At 47.2% G+C, this 23,538-nt stretch overlaps 1 protein-coding gene and 1 long non-coding RNA gene across 4 annotated transcripts; both read left to right on the forward strand.

Annotated features, from left to right (window-relative positions):
* The first annotated feature begins 1,473 nt into the window (after window positions 1-1,473).
* Window positions 1,474-23,252, forward strand: LOC102546010 (F-box only protein 17). Of its 3 annotated transcripts, none has more exons than XM_072967118.1 (7): window positions 1,474-1,702; window positions 13,270-13,422; window positions 17,141-17,506; window positions 18,223-18,334; window positions 20,299-20,394; window positions 21,191-21,326; window positions 22,732-23,252. In XM_072967118.1, exons 3-7 carry the CDS (start codon window positions 17,158-17,160, stop codon window positions 22,873-22,875), a joined length of 837 nt encoding a protein of 278 aa, XP_072823219.1. In that variant the 5' UTR covers window positions 1,474-1,702; window positions 13,270-13,422; window positions 17,141-17,157; the 3' UTR covers window positions 22,876-23,252. The 3 variants fall into 3 exon arrangements, with proteins under 3 accessions (XP_072823219.1, XP_072823218.1, XP_031537623.2); XM_072967117.1 differs by having other exon boundaries at window positions 1,474-1,686; XM_031681763.2 differs by lacking the exon at window positions 13,270-13,422 and having other exon boundaries at window positions 1,474-1,686.
* LOC140698081 (uncharacterized) lies at window positions 18,343-19,188 on the forward strand. Its single transcript, XR_012075522.1, has 2 exons — window positions 18,343-18,480; window positions 19,083-19,188. It is a non-coding gene; the product is annotated as an uncharacterized lncRNA (long non-coding RNA).
* Window positions 23,253-23,538: the final 286 nt, after the last annotated feature.

The raw sequence follows: 23,538 nt of genomic DNA on the forward strand, positions 1-23,538 counted from the left end.
TGATAATGGTATCATAAAAAAAAAAGCATTGCTACAGTTTCCTATCCAGAAACTTTCTTCACAATTTAGGCCCCAAACTCTTTAAGCAGTAAGATCTGCCTGAATCGACATCAAGTATTTATAACCATTCCACTAAGTGTGTTTTTCTCTCTACACATGCTGTGAAGCAGAAATACCGTGATCATGGAGTGCTGCCCTGACCCTGGCTGGGAGTACTGCGGAACACTATAGTGTTACGCATTCTACTGCCTTCTAAAATTAAAAAAAAAAAAATAAAAATCCGGAATCCAAGACATCTAGTCCCAAGCCTTTCAGATAAGAGACTTTGTGAGGATCTATACTAAAATTGCTACCAATAATACGATAATTTTACAACGCCCAACAGAAAATGCTTCGAAAGGTGGATGGTACCAAAAATGAGAGGTAACATTTGCTGGGCGCTATATGCGCAGGATCTCATGCCGTCCTCACGATGGCGCTGTGGTGCCTTTCTGAGGTTTCCAGCGGAGGGGGACCTGGGGAAGCCATGCTGAAACCCTTTCTTGTCTGACCCCTAAGCAAGAACTTGAACCTCGTGCATTGACTCCGTATCTCTGGGCCTCAGTTTCTCAGGAGAGGCATCCATGGAGTATCGCATATAAAGCATTTAGCACAGTGCCTGCGATAAGTGAGCGCTGGGGTAACTGGGACTGGCAACTATTTCCTAGGGTGTGGGAGGCCTGGAGTGCAGAAGATTGGCTCTGGGATGTCTAAGGTCTCAGTCCTTGAGGTCCCTTGGGCAGTCTAGGGCAATCAGAAAAACAAAAACCAAAAAAACAAAAAATAACTGTGAAGGCCTAAGGGCGGGGGTCAAGGGAGAAATGGATCGTGGCCCCATCGTTACTATGAATCTCGGATTAATTTCCTGTCTGTAATTTAGGGGAGGGGCGGATTTCTAATGCAGGAGCGCCCAGCGCCGCAAGGGATTACAGGTGTCAGAGAAAGTCGATTTAAGAACAGGCCTGGACCTCTAAGACACTACTCTGGGGACACAATGTAAATTCGAGAGAATCCCTGCAGACCGAAACTTCTAGTGTTTCACACCAGGCCCGGGGTCAGAGTCACTGCTCAGTCGTTTACTAGTGGTGGACAGATGGTGGGAGATGTTTTGAACGGCCGAGGCGACTGTAGGCAGGTGGCTGCAATAAGAAAGAATGACGGGATTTGGGGGGAGGGGGCAGCTAGGACCGGTCCCAGCGCAGGAGGTGGAACTCGCCCTTTGGAGGAGCCTGCGGTGAGCACTGGGGAACGTGGGTCTCCTGACCCAGGCGGGGCGCCTGAGCAGCAAGTAACCACGTGGAGAAAGCGTAGACTCTCCGAGGAGCGGGCCCCAGATCCAAGAGCTCGGGGGCTGGGTCCCCTCCGCGTCAGCCCTGGGCAGCTGGGCCCTCCCCCCGGCGCCTGCAGCCTCCCAGACCCCGCCCCTCCCTGCCTCTGGCCCAGCGCTGCCGCCCGCCCGCCGGATCTCCCAGCCGCCCGCCCCCGGCGCCAGACTTCAGCCACCACCCCCGGGAGAGGACAGCCTACCCAGAGCGCCTGTCCCGGGGCTCCCTGGGCCGGGCGGATCCCGGGGAGCCCCCCGACTGCCTCCCAGAGCAGGGTGGGAAGAGGATCCTAGCCCGCTGCCGCCTCCAAGCAGGCCTCCAGGTGAGCGCCGGGACAGGTAGGGACCCAGGTCCGGACCCGCGTCCTGTTCCCACTCGCAGCTGGGGCGCCCCGGGAACGATTTCCGCCCCAGGCCCTGCCGGGAGGGGCATGTCCCGGGAGTCCTGTGCCCAGCGCCCCTTCGCCAGCCCTCCTCCAGTCGTAGGCTGCTCCAGCCAACTTCTGCCCCTTTAAGTCCATAGTTAAACAAATGAACATTTGAAAGCCTCAGATCGTACGGAGTGGCTTTGGTAAAACTGATCCTTTAAAGCCCACCCACGCCTCTCCGCCCGGCTGCTGGTCTGTGGAGGCCACCATTAAATAAATCCCCCTCCAATACGTACCCGATCAACACGTGTTCACAGCAGCGGGTGAAAGGCCAGATTCCTTTTTACCAGTTCTGGATTTTGTTTCCTCTGGCTGGCAGGAAAAAAAAAATGTGAATCAGAAGATCTTAGGGCACCGTTTCTTGATTTAGCAACTTGGGCACAGTATGTTTTTAGCGGCGGCCGCTCCACCCAATTTCAGTTTTGTTCTAAGTTAACTTTTGCAATGTTATGTAAAATTTGTTACCGCTCCGTATCCTGTTCCTTCAACATTAAACAGCAGCTCTTTACCCCCTATTTTGAAAACTGCAGTATTACCAATCTACTTTTAAAAGAAATAATACTTTTTTTAATGTCCCAGTAACAAGAATAAGACACAAATAGGACAAAGCTTTGCATGAAATATAACAGTTCTTTAAACAGCGCCTCCCCTAACGCAGCCAGTTAAAAATTCTGTAATTAAATTACTCTTCAAAAATGGCAAAAGTAACTTGTGATCCGTGGTGCATCATTTTAATCCTTTTTCTGCTTTTTATTCCACTGGTAGATGCAAATCTTTAAAGCAAACTCTTCCATTGTTACGTCTTAGTTTATCAACTTTTAGATCATGTCTGTTAATCCTTTGCTAAAAATAGTTGGAGACAGCTTTCATCATCTCCACAATTTCCATCCTTCCTATATGATCACAACATTCCTTTTCGTTTCTGTAGGCACTTTTGTAACATAAAATAATTTTTGTATACTTGTTTCTTGTTCCATTAAATACATATATATGTATATATATATGTATTATAATCTGCTGATCCCCTTTTTGTAAGGCTTGGCTGAGGAATCTGCTTAAAAATAGTCTCAATAAAGGGGGAGGGTATAGCTCAAGTGGTAGAGTGCATGCTTAGCATGCAGGAGGTCCTGGGTTCAATCCCTGGTACCTCCTCTAAAAATAAATAGACATAATTCCCCCCACCAAAAAACTTCTTAATAAAGGTTTTATATTTTTTAAATGCTAATTTTTCAATCCAATCAAGTTATACATATAGTTCACAAATCAAATAGAAATGAGTCTATCTAATTTTTTTCCTGTGATAAAAGTAATATAATTGCAGGGGGGAGGATCTAGCTCAGTGGTAGAGCATCTGCTTATGAGATCCTGGGTTCAATCCCCAGCACCTCCGTTAAAAATTAAAAGATAAATAAATATAGAAATCGAACTACCTCCCCCCACCAAAAAAAGATTTGAAAAAAGCAATATAATCTCTTTAAGAAAAATGGAAAAGGCAGGGGTGGTGTTTTAGATTAAAAGTGTTTAAAGAGACATGAGCACCCCTAGAAGTGTGTAAGCCCCAACTTTGTTAGGAAGAAACAGCTCCAGAAGACCTTGGGATGATGGGGAAAAGTGTCCATGGACTGAATACTAGAGAGCAGAGTGGATTTCTCTTGGTGGGTTAAGCGGTAGTGTAGACCTATAGAGGTGTCATATGGAACATACACTCATTTAAACTATTTTCTCAACTTTTCTATATGGTGACATTTTTATGGTAAAATCTGAGGAAAATAAACTAAGACAATTTAGAAACTAGGGTTGAAGACTTGCACAGTGGCACAAACCCTGGAGTCCAACACACCAAGGTTCAAATCCCCCGTCTGCCACTTGCTTGCTGGGTAACCTTGGGTCCGTTGCTTCCCTTTTCCAAGCCTCAGTTTCCCCAGCTGAAAAACAGAGCCTACCCCATGGGGTTGCTGGTGAGACTTGTGTGAGATCTTGTACAACACTTCTCACGGGCCGAGAGCAGTTAGTGCGTGTTAACAGTAGCTGTTAGTATTTTGTGAAGGATTTTTCTTAACTACATAGTCTGCTCACCAGGAATAACTGTTCTTAACATCATAACTGCTACTGGGCCCTTCCTTCTACCTCTTTTTGTCTAGAGATAGATTTTGAAGTTGGCCTTTTCTTTTCCTTTTTTGAATTCACCCAGTGGCTCTGATCTGGCCAGTGGTGAAATTTTGTGTCCTACTGTGTTTCATCCCATTACTTCCGCAGCACGTCTGCCCTGGGCACACATTCCTGCAGTCGTGGTTTCAGTGGCTGTTTAATTCTGACCGAAGGAGGTGTGGGCACAGACTCCCTGTAGCTGGATGTTAACTGCTAATCATTGTCACAAAGTTCACAGTGACAGCTAACACTTGTTGAGGACCAAGCCTTGATCGCGTTTCATTTCCCCATCACCACGAAAGGTGGGAGTTACAAGTCTGCAGCATCTTAGCTAAAACTTTTGGCGTCTGATGCGTTTGGGAATCCAGACTTTTTAAATATGAGGCAAGCCCTAGGGAACCCATCCTGTACATTACATGAGACCCCCTAGTGGGCTAGGGAGCATCGTGTAATCAGACACACGGATATCTCTTCAGTGAAATGCATGTTCATACCCAGTGGGATAAACAAAACGTTACATCAGCTCCAGTCAGCTCCACCACCAAACAGGTCTGGGAAAGACTTGGTTTTCAGAGCTTTTGGATTCGGGGATTGTGGAGAGGAAATGTGGACCTGCGCACTTCTCATTTTCTGGAGGGGAAATCTATGCTCAGAGATGGAAAGCCATTTGCCCAAGTTCATGAAGAAGTTGGAGTTAGGGGGGCTGGGGCTATCCCAGGCTGACTGATGTAGAACTGGCAATGTGTCACCTCTCCCCAGTGCCACCTCCTCCACAGGCTGTCGCCAGCAGTTCCCCAAACCAATGTCCCTTGCCAGCCTTGTGATGCCCTAGAAATGTCAACACTGCCTCCAGGGAATGAGATGATGCACACAGAGGATCTTCCAGGGCGCCTTACACAAAGAAAGCATTGATAAGTTTGAATTATTAGTTGCATTAAGATGCCGTCAGACTATTTCCTTCTTGGACTTAAATAATCGTGGTGTTCGTTGATAGCATTAAGAATTTTTAAATTGTGAGATATAACAATCATACAGAAAAGTACATGAAAAATATATGTACAGTTTAACAAATAATTATAAAGCATGTCACGAGCACACAGGTCAGCAAGGAAAACATTGCCAGCCCCCAGATCTTTCTCTGATTAATAGCCCTCTCCCTCCCCACAGCAGGAACCAGCATTCTGACTTTTTTGATGCTCATGTCCCTGCTTTGCTTTTTTTTTTTTAAATATGGTGTTAGTATCCTGTGTACATTTGTAGATAATATTATTTTAGCCTGTTTGTGAACTTTCTAAGAGTAGAACCACTGGTATGAGTATATAATTTATCATCCAAACCAGGAAATTTTGGAAGGAATAGGGGTCACTATTAATAATTACCTTAATTATGCTGGAACACAAAATGTAGACAAGGACTGCCCCCCGGCAACCCAGGATGTCAGGTTGTCCTGGGACTCACAGTCTAGGTGACTTGTTATAACTGGCATCTTTCACCCAAAACTCCGGTTCAGTTTCCTCGGGGCTGTTGTGTTTACTTGTAGTTAAATCCTTCTTATTGCTACGTGGCATTCCATTCTGTGACTGCTTTAATTTATTTATACAACCTACAGTGGGTGGGCACCTGGATTCTTTCCAGGCTGGAGCTTTTAGGAGAAAAGCTGTCGTGAACATTCTAGTCTGTGTGTCCTGGCTCTGGGGTCTGAGATATTGGGTTATAAGAAAAGCACATTTCTGTTTTTCTTTTTTAATTACTTTATTTTGGCAGGGGGGGAGGGGAGGTAATTAGGTTTATTTATTTTTAGAGGAGGTACTGGGGATTGAACCCAGGACCTTGTGCATGCATGCACTCTACCACTTGAGCTATACCCCTACCCCCTGCCAAAGGCACAGTTCTAACTTGAGTTAAAAAAAAGCCCAACTAGTTTCCAAAGTGGTGAGACTAATTTATACTTCCCTTAGGAGCGTGTGGGAGCTCTCACTGATGGCATTTTAAGTAAATTATGGTGATATTGCACTGGCTGGTTGATTTTTTTAAAGTATGTTCTTTAATATACATGATGTTCATGATGTTTAAACTAGAATATCCCCCAAATCGAAGTAACTTTGCCTCCTACTTCACCCATGATGTGGCCCAGAAGGCCGCTGAGTGACTGTGAGGGTGATGACAGTGAAATAATAGAGAAATAAGGAGATTCAGTATCATCTGTTACTGTCTGCCATGAAAGATGGTCTTTAATCTACTGTGTGTGTGCGCCATCGATTTTTTAATAATTGTACTTTTTAAAGATCATTTCTTACTTGCCTTGGTAACTTCAAATTTTATGCTTCGCTTGTATTTTTTTATTCTGGCAACTTCAGATTCCCATGATACTAAGTAAGTGAGAGAAGTCTCAGCTCCCCCTCCCCCCCACGTTTCATTTTCCATCTTTTGTCAGCTGTACATTTGCTTTCACACTGTCAAGGTTGATTACATCCACAGTCTGTTCTGTTACCATATTTAAGTCTTCCATGCTTTAACTGTAACGTTTGCAGGGTTTTTGGAGGGTTTTTTTTTTTTTGACAGCTTTATTGTGGTGTAATTTACATACCGTAAAATTCAGCTCTTTTAAGGGTACAATTCAGTGATTTTGTGAGTTTACAGAGTTGTCCAGCCATCACCCCAATTTTAGAGCATTTCTATCACCTCCAAAATATCCCTTCTGCCTATTTGTAGTCATTCCTGTTAACATCCATCCCCAGTCCCAGGGAACTACTAATCTCTCTGTATCTTGAGATATGCCTTTTCTGGATATTGCCTATGAATACATCATACAGTATGTGGTCCTTTGTGTCTGGCGATTTCACTTAGCATACAGTTTTGGGGGGGGTCATTCATATTGTAGCATATACAGTACTTCATTCCTTTTATTGTTGAACCGTATTCCATCGTATGGATGTACCACATTGTGTTTATCCACTCAGCCGCTGATGGACATTTGGATTGTTTCCAAGTATATCACACTGCTGTGCACTTTTGCAGTCAAGTCTTTGTGTGGAAGGATGCTTTCTTTTCTCTTGGGTAGGTAGCCTAGTAATAGAATTGCTGGATTTCATGGAAAGTTTCTGTTTAACTTTTTTTTTTTTAATGTTCAACTTGTAAAGAAATAGCCTGTTTTCCAAAGTGGCTGTACCATTTTACATTCCCACCAGCAACGCGTGAGGATTCCAGTTCCTCCGTGTCCTCTCCAAGCTTTTGAATAATAGCCATTCTAGTGGCCATGAAATGGTGTCTTGTTGTGATTTTAATTTGCATGTCCTTAATGACTAATGATGTTGAGCATCTTTTTGTGTACTTAACAGTTATTTGTATATCTTCTCTGGTGAAATGTCTAGTCAAAGCTTTTGTCCATTTTTTAACTGGTTTGTTAGCCTTGTTATTGAATTTTAAGTGTTTCTTTTTTAATATTCTGGATAGAAGTCCTTTATCAGATATATGATCTGCAAATACTTGCTGCCAATCTAAGCTTGTCTTTCCATTTTATTAATGGTGTCTTTTGAAGTGCAAAAGTTTTAAATTTTGATGATGTTTAATTAATCCATTTTTTTCTTTTATGAATCATACTTTTGGTGCTATAGCTAAGAAATCTTTGCCTAACCCAAGATCATGAGATGTTCTCCCATTTTCTTCTAAAATGTTATAGTTCTAATGCTTAGATTTAGGTCTGTGATTCATTTTGAGTTGATGTCTGTGTATGGTGTGACGTAAAGGCCTAAATTCATCTTTTTGCATGTAAATTTCCCAGCACCATTTGTTGAAAAGACAGTCTTTATGCTAAGAGATCAGATCCTAAATGTTCTCATCACGAAAATAAATGAAAAGATACAAATGCACTTATTTACAAAATAGAAACAGGCTCACAGACATAGAAAACAAACTTACGGCTACTAGCAGGGAAAGGGGGTAAGAAGAAATAAACTGGGAGTTCGAGATTTGCAGATACTAACTATATAAAATAGATAAACAGCAAGTTTCTACTGTATAACACAGGGAAGTATATTCAATATCTCATAGCAAACTATAATGAAAAAGAATATGAAAAGGAACATATGTAGATATATATATATATATATGTATGACTGAAACATTATCCTATACACCAGAAATTGACACAATATTGTAAACTAACTATACTTCAATAAAAAAGGAAAAAAAAAGAGAAATGGAGGGGAGGAAGGTACCATTAAATTAAGAAGCATTAGTTCTTGAAAAAAAAGAAATGATAATTATGTGACATGATAAAAGTGTTAGCTAATGCTAGGGTGGTAATCATATTACAATATATAGATGTATCAAATCAACACATTGTATACTTTAAACTTACATGATGTTCTATGCCAATTATATCTCAAAAAGTCTTTTTCTCATGAAAACCAATAAACAGGACTAATGTAAGAAAAATACCTCTAGCCTCCAGGTCAAACAGATTCCTTATACTTTGTCAAATAGACATAATATGGATACAGTTTAGTGCATATCATGTTTGGACCATGACTTTCTTAAACAGTTTTTTGTTTCTTTATTTCTCATAGCTTTATTTTTTCCCTTTTAAAAGAAGGATTTTCCTGTTTCTAACCCATCCAATATATTTCTTGGAATTTTTTTTTTCGTCTTGAAGACATTCCTCCTTTTATAATCTCTTGTTTTGTTTTTTTGTTTTGTTTTGGTTTGGTTTTGGTGGGAGGAGGTAATTGGGTTTTTATTTATTTATTTTTAATGGAGGTACTAGGGATTGAACCCAGGACCTTATACATGCTGGGCATGCACTCTACCACTGAACTATTCCTCCCCACCTCCTGTTCTTGTTTTGTTTTCAATTTCTTCTCAAATCTAAGCGTACCCAGGACCAGCTGTATAATTTTCAGGGCTTAGTGCAAAATGAAAATATAGGCCCCTTGCCTAAAAACACTTAAGAATTTCAAGATGGTGACAGCAGAGCATTAAAACAGGCTTGGAGCACTTCTAAGTGTGGGACCATGTGTGCCTGCCCAGGTCACAGGTCCATGAAGCCTGAAGCCAGCCCTGAGTGTACTAATTAGGGTTTTTCTTTTCCTTTGTGTTCTTTTGGCCATCTGAGTTGTCTCTGTTTCCTCTGGGGTAAGTTCACTCTTGCTCTGCCCATTTACCTTAATGCTTCTCTTTCAGGCTGCTAGTTTCCTTCAAGCGTCTAATGATCCTTGCTTGTCCAATCACATTTTCCAACCAACAAGGGTCTGGGTGACTTTTTTAAAGCAACTGGTATGAGATTTGGGGCTGCCATTAATATAGTGCTGCTTTCCCTCTGGCCTCTTTGTCCTGTTGAAGGGGTAACTGAGAACCTTGTGTTTTGGGGAGGCAGCACTTGTTCGTGATGACACGGAGGAAGCCAGTCTTTGCTGGGAGCTCACTCCCAGGTGCCAGAGCGGGGAGGGCTATACTCAGGACCACTCGCAGCCTGCACACCTCCCAGACACTCCATGCCTTTTTTCATAGAACAATTATCCAGTATAGTTTTGTTTTTCCTGTGTGTGTTGGGCAACCAGAGATCTGTGTGGCAAAGCATCGGGGAGGAAGGTGAGGGAGCAGGGTGCAAATAGGCATTGATTTTTCAAAGATGGACTGACCTCTGTCCTCACTCTGCCCTCTCAACTCCTAACCTGTACTTCTACCCTTGACTCTGGGCACAGAGCCTCTGGGGGTCCTTGAGGCTCCGTTGTCCCCACCTTGGGTTCTATCCTAGCCCCTCCACTTCAGTCTGCTTTCTCTTTCAGAAATTTATCGACGTTTCTTTTTTTGGTGGTGGTGTCCCTCCTGTTGACTTTGCTTTTTACTTTCTTTGCTGTACATCGAGAGGATGCCCTTGGAGAGGGAGATCAGATTGCCCAGATCCCCACTGCCACTCCACTTCTGACTGCTGTGTGACCTCGTGTGAGTGGTTTTGCCTCTCTGGGCCTCAGTTTCCTCATGGTGTGAAGGTCACCTGGGATAAGACAGAAGCCACAAAAGGCCACCCTCCGTCAGTTCCCGGGGCTGCAGATCTGTCTCATCTAACCCACACTGTGCTTTAATTTTTTTTTCTTTAAATGCATTGCTAACATTTAAAAATTGGGTGATTTCATATGAAAAATGCAGATTTCCAGTCTCTTGACAAACCGGAAAATGAGGCCAAACTGGGCCCACCTTCCTCCTTGGCAGTTAATCAGCCCAAGTGAGCACGGGTGCAGCCTTGGCCGGGGCAGTTCTCTCCGGTTTGCTCGAGGCTCCACCACTCCCTGTTTCCTTCCACCCAATCGGCCTCATTTAGGATATGGCCCGTCTCTTGCAGCCGTTTGAACTTGAAATTCCTGGGATTCTGTTTTGAGAGCATCTAGCACAGAACCAGCTGTTATTATTACAAGGCCAGCCAGGGTGTGGTATGGGTGGTCGCTCACATCCAGCCCTTTCTCTAATCACCAGGCTTGCATTCACCCAGAAAGAGTCCCTTTAAAAAAAAAAAATCTACTTAAAGGCTCTTACAGTCTAGTACAGGCCCTGGTTATCAATAGCTCAGTCTGCCTTCTTGAAGGGGAAGGCACATCGAATCTTTGAACACGCAAATAATTCTAAAGAGCAAAGAATGTAAAAGCTTTGTCTTATCAATGATTTTTCTGTAACCATTTGTTGCAGGTTAGAAACAACACTGGCACCATAGCTCAAGAATAAAGAGTTAAAATTAGTAAGGGAGAATGTCAGGTAGAGGGAACTCTCCCAAAGGCATGAAAAGGAAGCCACTCTGTCTAAAATTTTAAAAGACGAACAGTACAAGGTGCTGGCAACTGCAACTCTCCTATGTTATTGATGGGAACGCACATGGCACAATCATGCAGAGAAAACGATTGGCTGTTTGCTTGTAAAGTGAAACACACACTTACCATGTGATCCAAGACTTCCACTCCTAAGTATTTCCTCATGAGAAATGAAAACATACATCCACGCAAACACTTGTACATGAATGTTCACTGATGCTTTATTCATAATAGCCTCAAACTGGAAACAACCCAAATGTCCATCACAGTGACTGGGTAAACAGATTGTGGTTTATCTGTTCAACAGAATACCACTCAGCAATAAAAACGAGTGAACTCTTGATGATCCAGGCGACAATGTGGATGAATCACACAGTGTAGATGCTGAAGGAAAGAAGACACAGGGAGCATATACCATATGTATCGGTCAGGGTCCAGTCAGGAGATTGAAACTACCAGTAATTTGAAGGGAGGATGTTAAAGATACAGAATTATTAATCATATATTTTTTACTGTGATAAAGAAGGAGTAAGGTTGATCCGAATTTTGTAACCTTGTTAATTTTCAGGGGAATATTTTTGCAGGGCCAAAAAAAAAAAAAAAGAATTAGTAACCATAGCAGGGAATTAGAGTTAGATGGATTAGCTAGTAAGAAATAAAGAGAAAGCTAATGAATATATAAATAGCAAATATAAGGAGCAGCCACTACCCCTAAGATCTAACAGAGAGAACTTGAGAAAGATGAGAGTCCTAGGCTGTCCTTGACAGTCCCAGAAATCCTGATGTGTTTGGAGAACACTTGGACGTGGCTCACTAAAGGGTAAAGGAGTCCCTTTGGTGCCACACCTGTGGAACTTCCTGGAAATCCATCCTCTGGAACCTGCCAGAAATTGGTCCTTTAGAACGCGGAGGGAAAGCCGTTCACAAGGGAGTACCTCACTAGAGGCACTCAGCTAGGAAACCCCCTGCGACGGGTGCCAGGGGAAGGTGCTGGCTGAGGGATGCCAGCCACTGGAGAGGCAGGCACACCCCGGGAGCGTGGGGAGAAGCTGCCTGCCAGGAGGGAAGACTGGAAGCTGGAAGCGAACCCCCTTCCTTCTGCCACGCCTCTCTGGCTCCCTCTACTGGAAAAATTTAACCTGTCAGCAGGCAAAAGAAAGACTTAAAGGATCAAACTTCAATTTAACAACTTAGAGCTGTGAGGCAGTAAATTGATAACTATATGATTCCATTTATATGAAACTCTGAAATTGAAAACTCAAATTTATAGTGACAGGAAGCATATTAATGGTTGGGGTTCAGGTGAAGGTTGACTGAAAAGGGGTAAACCTTTTAGAGTGACAGAAATGCCCCCTGTCTTGGTTGTGGTGATGGTTGCACAGATGTATACAGTTGTTAAAATTCAAATTGTAAGGGGGGAGGGTATAGCTCAGTGGTAGAGCATGTGCTTAGCATGCATGAGGTCCTGGGTTCAATCCCCAGAACCTCCATTAAAATTAATAAATACATAAAACCTAATTACTCCTCCCCTCCAAAAAAATGAAATTATGTTATTTTTTATTTATCAAGAATGACTACTCTGGGGAAAGTGTACTCTAGCTGGAGAGACCACGTGGAGATGGAGAAATGGGGGAGCCCCCAGGAGTTAGACAGAGAGCCGCTGAGAACTGCTCAGCTGAGCCATCAGGGGATGCGGTGCAGGTGCCCACGGGCAGTGGTTGGGGCGGGCTCATTCGCTCCTCCGCCTAACACCTGAGATGGGGAGACACATAGCTGGGGGTCCCCAAGCATTTCTACCTTCATGTGGTCTCTCCACCGTTATGACTTCAGGGCAGCCAGTCTTACATGGTGACTCGGGCGGTGGTGTCCTGGAGTGGGCTCGCAACCAGCTGCTGAGAGCAGATGGTGGACTGCTCTTTCCAGCTCCAAGGTTCAGGGTCGTCCTTTTGGTAGCTTGCTCTCAGCCGTGGTAGGTGTATTTACACCACAGAAATCAGCAAATGCTGCAAACTCAGATTCTTTTCCTTTTTTCCCCTGGAGAGCCAGTTGTCAAACATTTAGAAGCACAGCACTGAAGTGGGGGCTTCTGCATCCCCATAGAGTCAGGCAGAGGCTGTATTCTTTTTGATGACCCAGCCTCCGAAGTCCCTTACTGATGTCACTTCTGCGGTGCTCTGAGAGGTGAAGCAGTCCCAAAGGCCTGCCTATGTCAAAGAGAGAGGTATGGTCTCCACTTAATGGAGAACGGTCAAGTCCCAGAAGAGCATGTCAGTTGGATATGTTGTTCTAGCCATTTTGGGAAGATACAGTCTGCCATGCATCATGGGTCCCTGGAATTGAATACCAGTAGCATCTCCCAGTCATTGTGACAACCAGTAAATACAATAGCCTCCCCACTAAACACACACACCCTGGCAGCAGGCAGTGCCATGCCGTCTGTGTCCCAGTCTGACCCAGCCAGTAGTTGGCATTCAGCCATGCGGACATGGCCCTCGGCAGAGCATTGCAAATAAGTGCTTTGTATACCCAGGGCTCATCGGTACATCACTTGAAGTTCCTTGCTCCTCAGTGAAGTCTGGCTGCCCTCATTGTGTGAGGGGACCAACCCCCAGCTCTGGAGATCTCCTGTTCACCAGTGACCCCCACATTCCCAAGGAGAGCCAACCCAGGGGACTACGCTCTGGTGAGTGTCACATCCCTGCCTGGCAAGCTGGCGAGCTTGCTTGTAAATCACAGCTAATTATTAATGCAACTAACAACCTCCTGGGGCAAAGCACACCTGGTCTCTAAAGCCTGTCTCTACAACTTCAGTCCTCTGTAGTAGGGTCAACGGGGAGTCAAGCTTTTTATCATATCCATAGATCACTTGCCTGATTCGTGCTTAATTCTTAGCAAGACCTTAATCAATTTGTTTAAAAATAGTAACAGCTGGCATGAACCGAGCACTTACTGGCATTAGATAGCATAGCAAGCATTAGATCATTGAAGCCTCTTAACCCAGGGCAGCCTTGGAGGATGTTTGCTCCATTAAAACATGTTGATGGGAATCAGTGCAATGATCAGCTTAAATGCTCAGCACAGCGGTTTAGTAAGGACTCAATAAATGTCACCAGATAAAATATCATAGCTAAATGGTTGCTCGTGATCTTTTTATGATGTATAATAATAATAGCAACTAACATGATTTAGTGTCTAATGTTATATTAATACCACTTTTATTTATGAGACACCAGTGGTTTTTCTTAAGTGCTTTACGAATATTAACTTGTTTCATCTCCCTGTGAAGTAGGTATGGTTAACATCTTCATTTTCAGAAGAGGAAACTGAGGCAGAGAGAGATCAAATGACTTGCCCTTGGTCATATGACTAGCAAGAGACACAGCGGGGACCTGAACCCAGGCTGGCTGGCTCCAGGCATGAAAACTTCCCCTACTTAGGCTGTTGCTGCTGGATGGGGAAATGAAACAATTTTCTCACTAGGTCTTGAACTAATCCCTGAGTTCTTGTTAAGTAAAGGTGTTTCACCTTCCCATGCCTCAGTTTCTTCATCTGTGCAGCAAGTTTCTGTCGTGATGATGCATTCGAGTTTGTTCACTTAGCATCTCTTTATTGAACACTTACTATGTGTCAGGCACTGGTGTGGACACTGTAGTGCGCCATATGCAGAAGCAACAACAGTTCTTCCCTCGTGGTGATTACAATGTGGTTGGGGGACAGACAATAAGGAAGATTTACTTAGGTAATTTAGATACTTCTGTGGGGGGAAGTATGTAAGAAGGTAATAGGAACTTTAGAGAAGAATATAGTAAGGAAAGAGGGAAGGAGGAGTAGGGGATGATCGTGAGGCCCTGAAATTGTAAATAAGGTGACCAGGGAAAGTCTCAGGGAGAAGCTGACACTTTGAGCAAAAATTTGAAGGGAAGTATGGAGGTGAGCAAAGAAATCCTCTGGATCCTGGTAGAGGAAATAGCCTGTGCAAAGGCCCTGAGGTATGGAGACTGGTGTTGCTGGGGCAGAGTGAGTGAGGGAGAGAAGAGGGCAAGGAGGTGACGAGCACAGACCGTATGGGGCTTGTTGGCTGCAGTGAGGACCCTGCCCTGACCCTGAGTGAGGTGGAGCCACAGGAGAGCTCAGCACAGCAGGGACAGCACCTGACTCAGGTGTGGGAAATAGACAATTGGGGAATGGAGCAGGGAGAAAATGAGGGTCCAGATGAGAGGTGATAAGAGTGGACGAGATCCCCAAGGGAGGGAGTATGGATGGAGAATAGAGGAGGTTCGAAGACTGATCCCTGACACTGTGACATCAGAGGGAGGTAAAAGGAACAGCTGAGGAGCCTGACTAGGAGCCATGAGGCAGATGGGAGTGCTCCAGAGGAGTGTGGTGGCCCAGAGCCAAGTGAAGAGGGGGTCACCCCGCTGTGTCAGGTGCTACTGACAGAGGACTGAACAGTGACTGTTGGCTCAGCACCGAGCAGAGGTGGAGGAGGTGGTTGTAGGGGGAGGGTGGGGATCATTGGTGACCTTGACATTTCAGGATGGGGAAGAGAAGCAAAGCCTGATTAGAGAAGATTTAAGGGAGAACAGGAGTAGAAAATATGGAGGCAGTGAGTGTAGACAACTTTTTTGAGAAGTTTCACTATAAAGAAGAGCGAAGAGATGGGGCCATAGCTGGAGGTGGGGAGCGGAGTCAAGAAAATTTTCTTTTGTTTTCAGATGAGAGATGGCTCTGTGAGGCTGACGAGGATGATCAGGGGACACTGATGGTGCCGCGGAGGGAGGGGAGAACTGTGAGACCATGGCCAAGGGTGGGCAGGACGGGTGGGAGCAGTCACGATGGGAGAGAAAGCATGGGACACGGAGGTGGTAGATGGGGCAGTGGGGAGAAGTTCACCTCTCATCAGTTTTATTTTTTCTGCAAAATAAGAAGCAAGAGGGAGAGCAAAGAGGTGGAAAGAGGTGTGATGTATTAGAGGACAGGGAAGAAGGGTGAAGTTGTTATCTACAGAGAGGAAGAGCGAGTGGTTAAGAGAAATGTAATCTGATTGACAGGCAGCGTTAGCGGCACGTTTGAGGGTGAAGTTCAGAAACTTGAAGTGAGACCAGCCAGTGGAGTTGTGTTGTTTTCAGCTGCTTTAAACTGTGTGTACAAAGCGGAGGGTATAGCTCAGTGGTAGAGCACATGCTTAACATGCACGAGATCCTGGGTTCAACCCCCAGTACCGCCTATAAAAATCAATAAATAAAGCGAATCCACCCCCCCACAAAGCCCCCAAAATTGTGTGGGAACAGGCCCAGGTAGGTGGAGGGCTAGCTTTAACCAGAGTCATGTGTAGGAGGAAGCCAGAGGAGGCCAAGGTGTATGCAAAGAATGTTTTTAATGATTAACCAAGGAATTTAGGCTGGATAGGAAAGAAATGAGGACTCCAGGGGGTGTGGGGCAGTGAAAAAGAGGTAGGGACAAAGGGGAGGTCATAGTGGGTTGGAAGGGTTGGTGGGGGGAGGTCTAGGGCACTGGAGGGAGAGAGCTGGAAAGAAGACATGTTGGGAGAAGAATGAGAAGCCTGAGACTGAGGCTCTAAAGGAGGCAGTGGTTGTTGAGACAGGTGTAGCTGTGACTATGGGAGGAAAGGGCTAAGAGGACACACAGCAGGTCAGGGAACAGAGAAGTGGGGTGGCAGAAGGAAGGATCACCCATCTGGATATGGAAATCACCAAGAATGAGTGGTAGTGAGCCTGGAGCTGAAATCATGGCGAAGTGAGGAGTATCGATCTGGGTCAGCAGATGATGCACAAGGTGGCAAATGATCTACTCTGATAACGAGATTGATAGCTGGGAATTTGGGGGAGGAGGAGGGAAGAATGGTCTGAAAGCAGCACCATGGAGCAAGGAGATTTAGCCACTTGGAAGGGCCACAGGAGAGCTAGATTCTGGTTAAAAGCAAGCAGGTGACAAGAATGTTTAGTGAAGAGGTTGAGGAAACAGATTTTGCTGAAGACACGTCATGGATTCCAAAGGCCTGAGAGTTGGGACAGGTTGGGGGATGCGGTGGAAATGGTTTCCTCCTGGGTGGGTTTTTTTTTTTTTTTCAAGTCTTCAGTGTGCCTGTGGTCATATATAAAGTGCTTACCCTGACACAAGCGCACCGGCCAGGGATGGAGGCCCTGGTTAGCAGTCCTGGTATGGTCGTGATCAGGCCAGCGGGAAAGGTGCGGAGAAGCCGGTCGCCTCCGGAGCCAAGTGGCAGGAAGTAGATGCCAGATTTTCGTGGCGGTGGCAGTTCCCTTGGATGCTCGTGTGCCTGGTGACGTCACGGTCAAGCCGCAGGGAACTTGCGTCCTGGGAGGAGAGGAGGAGGGAGGCCAGACTGCCCTGACCCGCCGAACCCTCTCGACCTGCAGGACTCCGGCGGCGGGAGATGGGCGCCCGGCCTTCGCGACGGCGGCTGCCCGCGGACCCGCCCATAGCCTTGGACGCGCTGCCCCCGGAGCTGCTCGTACAGGTGCTGAGCCACGTGCCACCGCGCGCGTTAGTGACGCGCTGCCGCCCAGTGTGCCGCGCCTGGCGCGACGTGGTGGACGGGCCCACCGTGTGGCTGCTGCAGCTGGCCCGCGACCGCAGCGCGGAGGGCCGCGCACTCTATGCGGTGGCCCAGCGCTGCCCGCCCAACAGCGAGGACGAGGAGGAGTTCCCGCTCTGCGCACTGGCGCGCTACTGCCTCCGTGCGCCCCTCGGCCGCAACCTCATCTTCAATTCGTGTGGAGAGCGTGGGTGCTGGGGCGGGGCCTAACCGCAGGGGGCGGGGCCGGGGCGGGGCCCAGAGCCAAAGGATGGGCAGCGAGGGGGCCAGGAGAGGCAGAGTGAGTGGGGGTGTCCAGGACGGAGGAGACAGGGGCGGGGCCGGGGGCCAGGGTACTTGGAGGAAAGGGGCCGTGGGCAGTGGAGGGAGTCGAAATGGATGCGTGGAACAGAACAGAAGGAGCCAGGTGGCGGAGCCGTGGCAGGAATGACTTTCGCAGCAGCTGTAGACTCCGTGGGCGTGGCTAAGGGGAGGAGCGAGGGGAGGGCTGGGGAGAAGCCGACTGGGTGATGGCGGGGGCGGGGCTTGCCTAGAAATACGAGGCTGCCTTGAGAGGCTGTGAGGAGGGGAATTGAGCGAATGGGCGGGACTAGGGAGGGAGGAGCCCCGAGGCTTTGGTAGGAGGGAGTATGGCCTTGGCGAAGGAGCCCGGGGAGGGGCCAGAATCTGAAGCCCAGTAGTTTCGGAGAACTAAGGGAAGAGAACCGGCAACGGGGCTGAGTGAGGCTGAGGAGAAGCTGGATACATAGGCAGGGCTGAGTGACACGGTCGTTGGGTGGGACCAAAAATGCAGGCTGCTAAATGGGAGGAACTGGGGGGCAGGACAGATTAGGTGGCGGCGGGGTCTCTGCTGGGCGAGCTGGCAGGTGAATCCCTTGTGTTCAACTCTGTTATATTCCACAGAGGGCTTCAGAGGCTGGGAGGTGGAGCACGGCGGAAATGGCTGGGCGGTGGAAAAGAACCTAACACTGGTGCCCGGCGCTCCTTCCCAGACCTGCTTCGTGACTTCTTTCGAGTGAGTGGCTCTTGATCGCTGGGGCAAGGGCCACGAGTAAGAAAGGGGAGCCTACGCCACCGTCTTCACCCTCACCCACCTTCCCCCTCTTCTATCCTCATTCATTTACTCAGTCAATCAACTAATATTTGCTGAGGACCTGCCAGGTACCTGTCACTGTTTTATATGCCAGAGATACAAGAAAAATTTAGGAAGCTCAGGAACCTGCTCTTTTTTATTTCCCTTTTAGATGTAGGGTTAACAGTAAAATAAAAACAACAACATAGCAAACATTTAGAGGGCTTACTGTATGCCAGATGCTTTACATATAATTCCTTTAATCCTGGCAACAACCCTATAATACAAATACTATTATTATCTACATCTTTTAATAGGAAATTGAGGCACAGAGTGTAACTAACATCTAGTAAGTGGTGGAACTGGGATTTGAGCCCAGGTGATCTGACTTTAGAGCTGGTGGTGATAAATGCTATGAAGATAGCAAAATAGTCTGAATGATTGGTTGATTCTTTAATCCTCATACCCCATGCCCATTTTCCTTGTCCTCTCCTCCTACAGTCAATTATTCTCATGTGACATTATCCAGCTTTCTAGTAGTTACCAATGTGTTTGGCGTGAGGTGATAGATATCTTGTTGCTATTTTAATTTGCATGTTTCGGTTTACTAATAATTAAGCATCTCTTCATGTGTTTGTTAGCTTTTTCATTTCCCTCTTTTGTAAATTAACTGTTCATATTTTCTATTAAGGTTGAGCTCTTACTCTCATCGATACACAAGAATTCCTTGTATATTCTAGATGTCAGTGCCCTGCCCATCCTGGACATTGCCAAAATCTCCCCGTCTACTATCTGAATTGACTGTGTCCCTGGTGTTATGTTATTTTCCATGTGATCAAATTCAACTTTTTGCTTTAGAATTCATTTTTGAAATGCTGTTTAAAAAATCCTTCCCTACCCTTAGATCCTAACAGTATTCTCCTATATACTCTCTTCTAGTCAACTCATAGTTTAATCTTTCACATTTAGAGCTTTGATCCACCTTTGAATGTGATGTTCAGTAAGGATCCAGTTCCCCTCCTCCCCCAATATATTGAGCCAATTTTCCCAACACTATCTACTAAAGAATCCATCCCTTCCTTACGGAATGGCAGTGCCACATTTATTAATTTATGATGTTCCCAGATATACCTTGGTCTGTCTGTCCTTGTGCACTGTGTTCTGTTCTGGTCAGTTTATCAGTTCTTCTGAAAAAACACTATTTCTGTTATAATGGCACATTGAGATTAGAGGAGATGGACTCTTTACAAAGGTGTAGGCAGAACACAAGATACTGCAGGACCAGGCTAGTAACAGTATGGGGAAGGGACATTACCATCCTAGGCTTGGCAGGGGTAAGAGGAGGAAACAGTTACTGAAACGTGAAGACAGAGAAAGCTGTGAGGAGAGGGCACTATGGGGTTATGCCTTTTTGTTGAGAGACACAACAGTTCCCTGATGGTTCCCTTGGGAGGGAGCCAGCAGAATAAATGTCCTGATCTCACATTCTTCTTCTTCCATCTCCTGCTGGAGCTTCCCATTGGCTGACCCAACAGGAAGCAGAGGGTGAGGGAGGCCTGCCCACACAGGCAACACAAACTTGTTGTCAGAGACCCCAGAATTCCCTGCTCAGATGTCTAGTGTGTGGCCCTCCGTTTGTACTCATGTCCCGGTCCCCACATATTAGGGGCAGGCCTGCATACGGTCAGCTTCCTGGAGCCCAGAGCAGGGTGGAGAATGGTGGAGAGGATCTGAGAGGCCAGTGGGGATGCCCAGCTCATCATACATCTTGTCTGGTAGAGCAACCCTGAGGAGCTGCTTTAGACAAGGTGATCAGGGGAGGCTTCTGGGAGGAGGTGATTTCTGGGCTGTGACTTGAAATATGGGACTCTGCCGCCCCGCCTCCTCCCACCATCCGTCCTTCCCAGATGGTGCTTCAAGAGGCAGCTTGTGGACTTGGTGATGGAGGGGATGTGGCAGGAACTGCTGGACAGCGCCCAGATCGAGATCTGTGTGGCCGACTGGTAAGTGGAGAATGGCGACCTGCCCCCAAGCATCAACGGTGATGGCAGCAGTTCAGCAGAAGGGGTTCATTTCATGTCCCCACCAACCCCACAGGCTGGCTGGCATTGCTACTGTGCCCCCTTCATAGTGAGGCTGAGAGCGGGGAAAGCGATGCTTTCACAGTAGCAGAGCCAGGGAGGGGCGGCCCCTTGGTGAGCCCAGAGTCCCCACTCTGCTCTCTTCCCCACCCTCTTTGCAGCAGGGGTTGTCGGCATAGGGGCCACTGACTGGCTTGACTCAATCTGAAACAAGCATCCCCCTCTCCCAGGACAACTCAGCCCTGACCCTAGACCCAAGGCCTGAGAAGGGTTGGGAGCTTTGTGCCCTGAGAGTTGGGATGAGGCACTGGCTAGTTTCAGAGCCTGTGGGCTCACAATGAGCACCCTCCATTCCAGAGCACCCAGGTTGTTTCCCAAAGTGTTTGGGTGCTTCCCTCAAGATCTTGTTCCTCCACAGAAAATCCAGTTTCTTCCGTGGGGCTCTGGCTTCTCCCCAGAACTGTGGCCACCCCAGAGCATCCAGCTTCCCACACCCACAGGCTCCTCCCCCAGGTTGTGGTTCCTCCTCAGATGCTGTATTCCCACAACACACACCTGACCCAAAGCCTACAGAATCTGACCCAGGAGCACCCAGGCTCCTTCCCCTAGGTTCCCAGGCCTGATCTCATCCTTTTGGGGAAGCCCAGCCCTCAGCCTCCCTCCCCCTGAGAGACCTGAGTAGGTGGCGGGGGCATCAAGGCTCACCACCACCTGGCAGGTGGGGCGCCCGGGAGAACTGTGGCTGCATCTACCGACTCCGGGTCCGCCTCCTGGATGTGTACGAAAACGAAGTGGTCAAGTTTTCGGCCTCGCCCAACCCAGTCCTTCAGTGGACTGAGAGAGGCTGCCGCCAGGTGGGTCCAGACCCTCTTCCACACCACCCCTGACCTGCCCCAAGGCACACCCACCTCCCACCCTGCTCAGATTCTGTTCAATCACTGAGCCCTTATTACAGACCTGTCCCAAGAGTTTCACCCATTAATTCATTTCATTAGCCCAACAGCCTAGTTCTTCAACATACATTTATTGAGCACCTACTGTGTGCTGGGCCCTGCTCTGGTTGCCGGGAATGTAAGTCCCTGTTCCATCCCCCTACTTGAGTTGAAGAAACTAAAGCAGGGAGGTTTGGTGACTCACCCAAAGTCACACTGAAGCGTGCAGGGCCCGAAGCAAGCCCAGGCTGGGTCTTGAGCATAAGTTGTCCCCATAATCATACCTCATTTATCAAAGTAACCTTTTTTGGGGGAGGTCTTCCAGTTTCCACTTCTGATCTCCTCCCACCCACCCCCAGCCCAACACACAGACTCAGCATCTAGAAAGATCCCATTAAAAAGTGAGTCAGATCACACACACACCCCTGCTTGTAGCCCTCCCGTGGCTACATCTCAGAGCAAAAGCCAATGTCCCGTCCTGCCACTGTCAAAAGGATGGAAGTACAGATTCATGCTGCAACACCAGTGAGGCTTGGAAACACTGTGCTAAGTGGAAAGAGGCCATACACAAAAGCCACATATTGTATGGTTCCACCTATATGAAACGTCCAGAATAAGTAAAGCCATAAAGACAGAAAGCAGACAGATTAGTGGTTGCCAGGGGGGAGGGGAAGGAGGAATTGGAAGTGACAGCTAATGGATTCAAGGTTTTCTTCTGGGGTGATGACAATGTTCCAGAATTAGACAGTGGTGATGGTTGCATAACATTTCAAAAATACCAAAAAACCACTGAATTGTAGTTTTAAGTGGTACATTTTACAGTGAGGTGAATTCTCTCTCTCTCAATTAAAAATTATTGCAAAAGATAAAAAGCCCGGAAGTCAAAGCCCTTCTGTGGCCCAAAGGGCCCCACATGATCTGCCCCTTACCTCCCAGACCCCATCTCCTACTTCTCCCCTCACCCTGCTCTAGGCACACTGTCACCACAGGGCCTTTGCACTGTTTATCTCCCTGAACACTTTTCCTCCAGATCCCCAAAAGCCTCCCCCACTCCATGTCTCTGCTCAGATGTTATCTCAGTGCAGCTCTTACTCACTGTACAACCCCACCCTCCTGCAGACTTCCCTCTGCCCTTCCCCCATCTGTTTTCAGGGTCCGAGTCTCCTACTAGATGGTCAGCTTCACCAAAGCAGGATCTTTTTGCTGCTTTCTTCACTGCTGTATCCCCCACACTCAGAGTAGAGCTGGGTACCACCTACTCGGTGCTGGGGAGTATCTGTCGAGGAGCCCTCAGGACCTCAGCCTCTTGCTCTCCTTCCCGACCCAGGTCTCCCACGTCTTCACCAACTTCGGCAAGGGAATCCGCTATGTGTCTTTTGAGCAGTATGGGAGAGACACGCGATCCTGGGTGGGACACTACGGCGCCCTCGTGACCCACTCCAGCGTGAAGGTCAGGATCCGCCTGTCCTAGCTAACCAGCCTGATCTGGCCTCTGGGGACATGCTGCCACCTGCCAGTCACTGATGTCAATCAAGTGCAGCTTTGCAGCCAGGATCCAGAGGATGCCAGGGGACAGTGGCGGTCCCACGTGGACTGTTGCTGGCACACCTCCAGGGAAGCCCACTCTCTGCTGCTTCAGCATAGTGACCCACATGCTGTTCAGGAAACCAAGGATCAAACCCAGCTGGCCACTGCTTCCCCAGCTTCCAGGGGTGGGGCTGCAGGGGGCATCAAAGAATAGAGACCTGTACTTTACCTGCACGTTTTTTCTCATGTGTGGATATCAGTTGATAGACTGAGTCAAAAACAAAGGCCAGACCAGGATTTCTAATAGAGGGGGAAAGCTGCCGACAGTCCGGGCCAGTCACTCGTCAGCATGTTTTGGGGGTAAGGCGATTGCTGGCAGGGTGCAGAGGTCAATCAGGACAATCTGTCCTTGAGGGGACCAACAGGGGCATCAAAGGGAACTCTCTTGCTTTGGGGAGTCTTTGGGGTTCAGCTGCAGGGCCGCACAACCTCCCCCAGAACTGCCCATCAGCCCCCGGGTCCCATGGCCAGTAAGTAGGGGAGGCCAGACTTGTACCAATTGGGTTCCAGGGCCTGGTGATAATAGCACAGCTCCCAAACCTTAAAA

Source organism: Vicugna pacos, chromosome 9 (assembly GCF_048564905.1).
Source record: "Vicugna pacos chromosome 9, VicPac4, whole genome shotgun sequence".
NCBI lineage: Eukaryota > Metazoa > Chordata > Mammalia > Artiodactyla > Camelidae > Vicugna > Vicugna pacos.

Bases quoted from the DNA above. Each gene is read 5' to 3' on its own strand.
- LOC102546010 (XM_072967118.1), top strand. From the start codon at position 17,158: ATGGGCGCCCGGCCTTCGCGACGGCGGCTGCCCGCGGACCCGCCCATA. The intron at 18,335-20,298 runs GTGAGTGGCTCT...CGTCCTTCCCAG, and splicing joins TGCTTCGTGACTTCTTTCGA to ATGGTGCTTCAAGAGGCAGC. The intron at 21,327-22,731 runs GTGGGTCCAGAC...TTCCCGACCCAG, and splicing joins CTGAGAGAGGCTGCCGCCAG to GTCTCCCACGTCTTCACCAA.